This window comes from Etheostoma spectabile, unplaced genomic scaffold, assembly GCF_008692095.1.
Source record: "Etheostoma spectabile isolate EspeVRDwgs_2016 unplaced genomic scaffold, UIUC_Espe_1.0 scaffold272, whole genome shotgun sequence".
NCBI lineage: Eukaryota > Metazoa > Chordata > Actinopteri > Perciformes > Percidae > Etheostoma > Etheostoma spectabile.
In genome coordinates, this window is record NW_022605576.1 from 1,585,369 (window position 1) to 1,593,184 (window position 7,816).

Here is a 7,816-nt window from a genome sequence, read left to right on the forward strand (position 1 = left end):
TCATCTTTCTGCTATGATTTTTTTGTTACTTTTTTGCAACAAAAAATGCTGGGATTATTAAATCATGCAAGCCCCGCATAAATATGCAGACTTTAGCTGATTATGCATTGAATTATTTGATTGCATAATCACGTTTTTCTGGAAGGACTGAAGCTTGGGATGCAAGCTTTGTTTTTGGCCTAATATCCAATTGTGTAGTCACTGCACAACATTTACATTGTTGTTGTTTTTAATGTGGTAACTAAGGCAACACATACCCTAGTTAGTACATCCTTACTGTAGCCTTTGAAAAATCCCAGAAAGAGCAGAAACTTGTAATATTCCCCTTTTGAGGACAGAATGAGCAAATCTTAATTATGTTTTGTCACATCAATGTTTTCCTTTATATTTGTTAGCTTAAATTAGGAGTTGTGTGATAACATGAACACCAGTTAGCTTAGTTTAGCTAGCTAGGCTGCGGGAGAAAGAGTACTACGTAGCCACCATGAACGTGTCTTCATGAAAGTGCCAAATTATTCCATGCAGTTAGTAAGTAGCTGTCACAGACTCTAGGTTGGCTGGGAAATGACCAATATCCCAACTAGCCCCACAATAAAGTAACATCTTTGTGGCTCGGGTGTGCATTGCATACAGACTGAAGGCCTGACCCCATCACAGAAGTTAGTGTCACAGACTGTTAGTCAGACCTTGGGTCTCCACCCGTTTATGAACTGCATGAGTTTCTTTACCTGCAGTTTGCTTAGCTTGAAGTCCTCTGACAAAATCTCCTCAGTGAGCTGCAGGAGTAAATTCCCGTCGATCTTCTCGGACACAAAAAGAGACACGATGTCATCTGGCAGGCCGATAAACCTTAGAGATTTGGACACCTCTTCAACAGAAAGGCCAGCCAGACTGGACGGGGGCTGCCACTGTGCAGCGGGGCAGTTAGGAGTTAATGAGTTACTTATCTCTTTTGTGCCCTGCTCATGCCGAAGACGTGAGCAACTGGAAGTTTCCTGCTCACTGTCACAGCCGGATACCAACAGGGAGTCTGTGCCCTCCTTTAGGGCTTTGGGTTTGGGTGTTCTCGGTGGTAAGATGGGGCAAGAGAGGCTCTGCTTAGTGTTAGATTCCTCGAGGGGCTTGTCTCTGTACATTTCTGAATTGTAACTTGAAGATTTGGTGCAGAACTGGTTCAGAGACGACCTCAGGTCCTGACTGCTGTGTCCGTGCTCTCGGCCGTCAAAGTCGACGAGGCTGGATGTGCAGGTCTTTGGGGTGCCCGGGGATCTTTTTCTGGGGTAACTGTAGTAACTTCGACAGCTGGCTGGCAGAAATTCCTCCACGCCGTGCGATTCTCCACCGCTGAAGTTGTTTGGCCAAGACAGCCTGGAGGACATCCCGCCCGCTGGGGGGCTGCCACTGGGACCAGCAGCGTTGGGCTCGGTGCTGGCGGAGCGACTCCAGGTACAGGGGTAGCACACGGGGCTTTGCTCTGGTGGGTCAGCCGCCTCTTGCTCAGATGCTCCACTACTGATGGAACAATATGACATTTATTTGTGGTAGAGGAAACCTCACTAGACCTCATCATATGATTTAAATATTTAACATATTAAACAAAAACTTGACATTTTATAGCTGTTACCAAATGGGGTTGATAAAGTATAGAAACTGTAATGGACACAGTGAAATATAAGGAAGACTAATTTCAAAGATCTAGGTGGATTTTACGGGTAAGTTGGACAAAACACAAAACTGTTCTCTAGAAACATGAAATGTATATATGAGCATTTAAAACGGCATAAATTAGCATTTAAAACTTTCAATTGGAAAGACAACTGTCTGGATTTATAACACCACACTTTTGTTAAAGCACACGTGGGTCAAGTGAGTGCTAGGAAATGGGACCAAGTCTTACATGTTGTGGAGACCAGAGGAATAATAGGAGAGGGTTGGACTTGGAGACCGAGTCCCTTGCTGCCGTGGTTTGGACAGGACGGGCACTGACGGCATCTGCTTCAAACTTCGTGGAGGAATCGGGGGGGCGTTCAGAAGACGGCATTCTTCCTTCACCTAGAAAGGTAACGAGCTGACTTTCAAACCGATGGCAAAATCAACATATCAAATTTTTTTCCTTCTGTAAAACTTAAGGTGTGACACCGCTTAAAGTTGTAATCCTCAAGATTTTATTGTGAAGCAGTTTTGTGAAACAGCCACAGGAAACGCTTTTTATTTATGGTTTGATTTTTTTTTAAAAATTTTTTTAACCAAAGATTCACCTACTACATCCTATCCCTTTCCAGCACAACAGAGCGAAAGCAAAAAATGCATAAATGTCAGACTGACATACAAAATGCATTCTTTTTTTTCTTCTTTTAAATCGTTTTTGGAAAAATCTCTAGAAGTGTGTTATTCAGCTTTCATCAAAAATGCCTCTACAAAACAAGACAACAGTCATTTCCAGCATTGTTTTTGTCAGACGATCATTTTAATGTTTTAACAGTGAACGGTTGATGAAGAGAAGCAGGCGATAGGCTGCACACCTCCAACGCAGCAAGTTCACCAAACGGGCCTTTCTGTGTGGAAAACCAAACTAAAATAACAGTTACAATAATGTTTTAATGACTCTTTATTTTAAGAATATTTTTGGGGCATTTTTTGGCCTTTATTGACAGGACAGCTGACAGACAGAAAGGGCGAGAGGCAAAGAGCTGCAGGCTGGAGTCGAACCCTGCTGCCTCGAGGAGTTAACCCCTGTATGTGGGCGCCCGCTCTACCAGCTGAGCTGCCCGGGCGCCCTATTTAATGACTCTTGATTAAAACAAGCAAGTTTGTTTGGTTGCACTGTATTCTTATGCCTCAGTTGTCTGTGTTATTTTTCTGACAAAGAAGCTGTAGTTTTAAACCGCACTTGCCGTTACCACAGTAACCACGGGTGTCACCAAATCAACGAAGACTGAAATCTTAAGGATTACAATTTAAAGCACAACAGATTATACTCACAGCTTCAGACTTGGGTGGAACTGGTGGTGGAGTAAGAGACGCATCTGAACTGTGTGTTGCGCCAAGAGGAGAAGTGACCGGGTAGGACAGGGCTGCTGCTGTACCACAGCCATTGTTGGTGCCTCGAATCCCCTCACTCAAAGAAGGTTTTGGGATCTGACCTCTCAAGTGATCCAACCACAGCTCCTCATAGGGAACGTCCAACTTGTTGAGGGATAATTTTTGGTTTGTGCTATCCATCGGTTCGGGGGAAAAGTGTTCACTTTCTGCCGGGTCTGTAGGGACGCTATCAGAAGGCAGAAGAGCCCAGTCTCCACACAGAGTCATACAGCCCTGCAAGTTGACCTCACTGTTACCGTGCAGGTTGCTGCCATACACACACACAGACAGTCGGTGGAAGGACTGGGTGAGTTCATCCCGGGCATAAATCAAAGAGCTGGGAATCTGCATGTGGCTGGGACAACCGTTGGAGCCGCTGCTGCCTCCGCTGCTTCCACTGCAACTGCCATTCCCGCTGCTTTTTTTGGGACTCTTACCGTCGTCGTTCCAGTCCGTCCGAACGTCGCGGACGGCACGCGAATAGTCGTCTATGTCAAACTGCTCCTGGCAGAAGGAGAACCAGCGATGTACCATAGTGTCTAGCCACAACTCCCCTTGCAGCAGTTCTTCTGGAATAATAAATCTAGGCATGGCCATGTGGAAGGGGAAATGGATGGGGATGATTTTGTTGCTTCGCAGAACGCAGCACACAACCACCGTCTTCGTCTGAATGTTGACCAATTTGTAGCGATGACCCTCACGGATGAGGTGCAGGTCGTGCTGGTTGCGGGGCGGACTGCTGGGTACCGTGACATTCACCGGGAGACGGGTTTTCTCCACAATGTTCCTGATGATGTGCTCGCCGTCCTGCATCTGCAGCTCCAGAGGACTGCAGGTGCTGAACCTGCCTTTGCACTGGAAAGGCAGGCTGATGCTCTCATTGGTGCGATGGTTCATGCAGATCAAGCAGGGCATCTTACCTCGACCGATCCTACTGATGGAGTTCAGCTTCCCAATCTTCTTAAAAATGGTGTTCAATCTTGATTTTTCCTTGGAGGTCTTGGCATATAGGATCTCAGCCTGGCCCATCAGGGTCAGCTCGTCACCGGTGCTTAGGGTAATGTTGTAAACTTCAGTATCTTCATTGCATTCTCCTGATGCCATCTGTAAAAAAAAGATGAGATATGGCCTAAGTACTGAAGAAGAGAGCTTTTCCACCTTATTTTGTTTTTGCTTTTCAAGTAAAATCTCCGTCAGTAAACATGAGGTTGGTGCATTAACATTGCTTTCTGTATAGAGTCTGGCATGATTTAAACGAAGAACTACTATATCACGTCCTTTGTGTGTCAGTAAATGTGAAAAAGAAGGTTTTGAATCCCTAAATATTCAATATATCAGTGTGGTTGAAAGACTGTCACTTCGTTACGTCTGAGAGGAATCTCAAAGTAAAAATTGACCCCAACAAAGATTATATAAAAGGATACATTTGAATGGAGGGCTAGCTTAAATCATTTTTTCTCAAACCTTTGTGGAGCAGAAAGTTCTGCAAATAAACAAAATTTACTTAAAACATGCCGGTTTTGAGAGTCTTAACAGGAAGAACTGGAAATCTTAATTTATTGAATACCCCTGATGTCAGAGTTGGAAGTCAAAGCTCCATCACACCCCTTTCACACTGATGCCTCAACCAGGACTGGCTTTGTGGTTGACAGACTTAGCCCGCGTTGACCAACTTGGTGTCGTGACCCAGGTCGAGAGGTGGGACAAACTATGTCATCAGTAAGTAATGTGGGTGCATAATAATAATAATAATAATAAAAAACACAGATTTTGTCTCACTGTGCTTGAGAACATAAACGCATGGAAATATCTCTCTTTCCCAGCACCGCTCCTCTAACCCTTTCAGTGAATTGTTACGTACCTTAACGTTGAAGGTGATTTCTTCCATGACGTATACCCTTTCAGGGAATGCTTTAGCCACCTCCTCCACGCTGTTGAAGTACTGCACAGGCTCCTTGACATCTCTGTCCTGCTCCAGCAGCTTGAACTGGCCTGAAGTAGGAAACGACACATCAATGCAACTGATGGGGTCAAGCATGGATTGTAATTGTCAGTGCAAATATCAAAAAAAAAGAAAGGTTTGGGATGAAGCTTCACATTGTTCAAAAAACCTTTCAACACTAGTGCACCAAAACCCCCATCAAAATATATTTATTGGGGCCCAGACGTCCCAATTTGAACACCCGGTTGTCAGTTGAAGCACCTGACTTTTCTTGGTTTTGATATATAAAAAGACACACCATCAAAAGACTGTCAAGTAAATTCAAGAGCCTTGAGCACCCAGGATGTAGCTCACCTTCATAATGTACTGGGATCTCTATCTTGGGCCCAATGACATAGTGTCCCTCCTCCAGACTGTGAGCAGTAATAGTCGTCCACTGACGGCAGGAATGAATCAAGAGGTAGTCATTGTCTCTGAGCCCTTCAACCAGCTGACCTACAGGAATGAAAACAACAAGCAGAACACAGACTGCACCTTACAATCCAGGAAATATTGTAATACAAGGTACAGTGAAAAAATAAAAATTCAGTTGTACGTCACTAAATTTAACACACTTTCAGAATAATGTACTCTCTGCCCCTTTTGCAACATCAAAATCTTAACTCTTAAACATCAGCTGTCCTGCAAAATGTTGCATCATGACACTTGCAAATCCACATAAAATGAATAGTTAAAGGTTGTTGTTGAAATATAAAAAATGATATCTAAGACATAGATGACCTTAAGTTTTATCGAAGTTGTGATACATCTAGTCACTGTGTTTCAGCGTTTATTGTATTAACTAGCGTAATAAGTCATGCTGCTGTCTAGAACGTGGGTCAGGGCAGCAAAAGGAATTTCTATAGTCCATATTTGGGACAAATTTTGAATCATTATCCCAAACAATAAAGCCAGTACCCTTAGAAATACCATGATTCCTGTCACCTTTAACCACTTATGAGCCTCACAGGCTGCGCCGCTCAAGCCAAGGCCATGGTATACTCAACACACTCAAATCCCTAACCTCCATCGACAATGACAAATGCCTTAATCCACACCTCTCTAAACAAAAGCACTACCATTTAAAAGCTTAATACATCAAGACAATTTTCCATGGGAGGCCTAGAAGAACATGACCAAAATGAGAAGATAGTGAACAAATAATTGCTGATGGTTTCATAACGGCACTATTTCAAAGTACATACCATAATAGACATTTATATGTTATTACACAACTGGACAAAACCTCTTTATTCAGCTAGTTACAGTCTATGGCCAAAACAGATGTTGTGGATGTAAATTCCCTGATCCCATTAATAGTCTTCTGCAATTCTGCTCTACTCTTCGTGTAACTTTACAGTATCATGTCGTAATGTTTTCCTTAAAATTGTCTTTCACTGTACCTACAACAAGACCCAATATAATTTTTCAGGATAACTGAACAATTAAGTTGATTCAACCTGCTACAATTTCTTATTGTAACTCTGCCCTTCTTCTTTCTGAAAATTGCATCACGCCGCACATGTTCCTTTACAGTTTAATGACATTTTCAAGTAGTTGCTGTGTTGCACAATTAACAGTCTTCTAATGCCTTGATATGTTGTCCCTGGCATGTAGTAGCTGGTTACAGTAACAGTAGCTGGTTTTATTCCAACTCACTGCCTTTATTTTCATGGTTAGCTACACAGCGACAGCAGAGACGTTACAGGACATGTAAAATAACACTGACTTCGCAAACGTAATGATTATACAAGAGCTTAAAGATAGTGACGCAACTTTCATCATTAGAAACTGCTAATTTCTACGTAAACACGAAACTTTTGTTAAAAATTAATACGTTGAGCTGACAAAATTAACCGCAAAAAATGTCTTACAGTTTTGCTAGCTAACTAATTATAGTTTGCCTTAGCTAGCTGCTAACCAGCTAGCACTGTGGCAGTTACGTTAGCAAAAGAAAACTTTGACAGCAAGTTACTAACCGTTGTCCAACTTGGCAATTTGAGGCAACCTATAAGCACTGATAAGTTGATCTAATGGCAAAGACGTTGTGCTCCATGTAACCTCTTTTAAATTGTTGTACAACATTGTTCCAAGGTCCATTTTGCTAGCTTACAGTAGCAAGTTGGAGAGCTAGCTAGCAATGTGTAAACACGGTCATAAAAAGCTACACTAAGCTAACCAACTGGATGCTAAATCCACTAGTCATGAGCTAATGTAACAGCTTTATGTTCGGCACATTTCCCTTTTCATTTGCCTAGCAGCGTTACGTATCATTAAGGTCCGTGGTCTCATAATGTAGCAGAGACATGTTTGTTTAGCGTTAGCTCGCGACGGGTGCATCGGGGCAACTGTGTGGTGGTCTAACCGAATAACGGAAATACGGTTTTTATCCTTTTAAAATAAGAGCATCATAGAAGACACGAGCGTGAACACAAAACACATTTCATACTTCCTTAGGGAAATATTCTATTGTTTTGAATATAAAATGTAAGATCATTGGCTGTTTACGAGCATTAGTAGTTTTGTTACTGATGCTGACAACTAAGAGACAGGAAGGCAAATGCTCCAGATGTAAGGACAGTTAATCATGATTCTAATGTCACTCCTAAAATATATGTCAGCACACATTATCCCTCTTAAAAACTTAAAGATTTAAAGACTTCTAATATAGGGAAATTAATGTACAGCCTGCTATTTACATTGGAGTCCAACACACACACACACACACACACACACACACACACACACACACAC

The 7,816-nt window shown here is 42.5% G+C and overlaps 1 protein-coding gene across 2 annotated transcripts; it reads right to left on the minus strand.

Annotated features, from left to right (window-relative positions):
- Positions 1-235: 235 nt before the first annotated feature.
- Positions 236-7,430, minus strand: garem (GRB2 associated, regulator of MAPK1). 2 transcript variants are annotated; one of them, XM_032510780.1, is made up of 6 exons: positions 7,042-7,430; positions 5,378-5,518; positions 4,943-5,073; positions 2,983-4,185; positions 1,898-2,052; positions 236-1,509 (listed from the first exon to the last, which is right to left on the minus strand). In XM_032510780.1, exons 1-6 carry the CDS (start codon positions 7,160-7,162, stop codon positions 681-683), a joined length of 2,580 nt encoding a protein of 859 aa, XP_032366671.1. In that variant the 5' UTR covers positions 7,163-7,430; the 3' UTR covers positions 236-680. The 2 variants fall into 2 exon arrangements, with proteins under 2 accessions (XP_032366671.1, XP_032366670.1); XM_032510779.1 differs by having other exon boundaries at positions 236-1,512.
- Between the last annotated feature and the right edge of the window lie 386 nt (positions 7,431-7,816).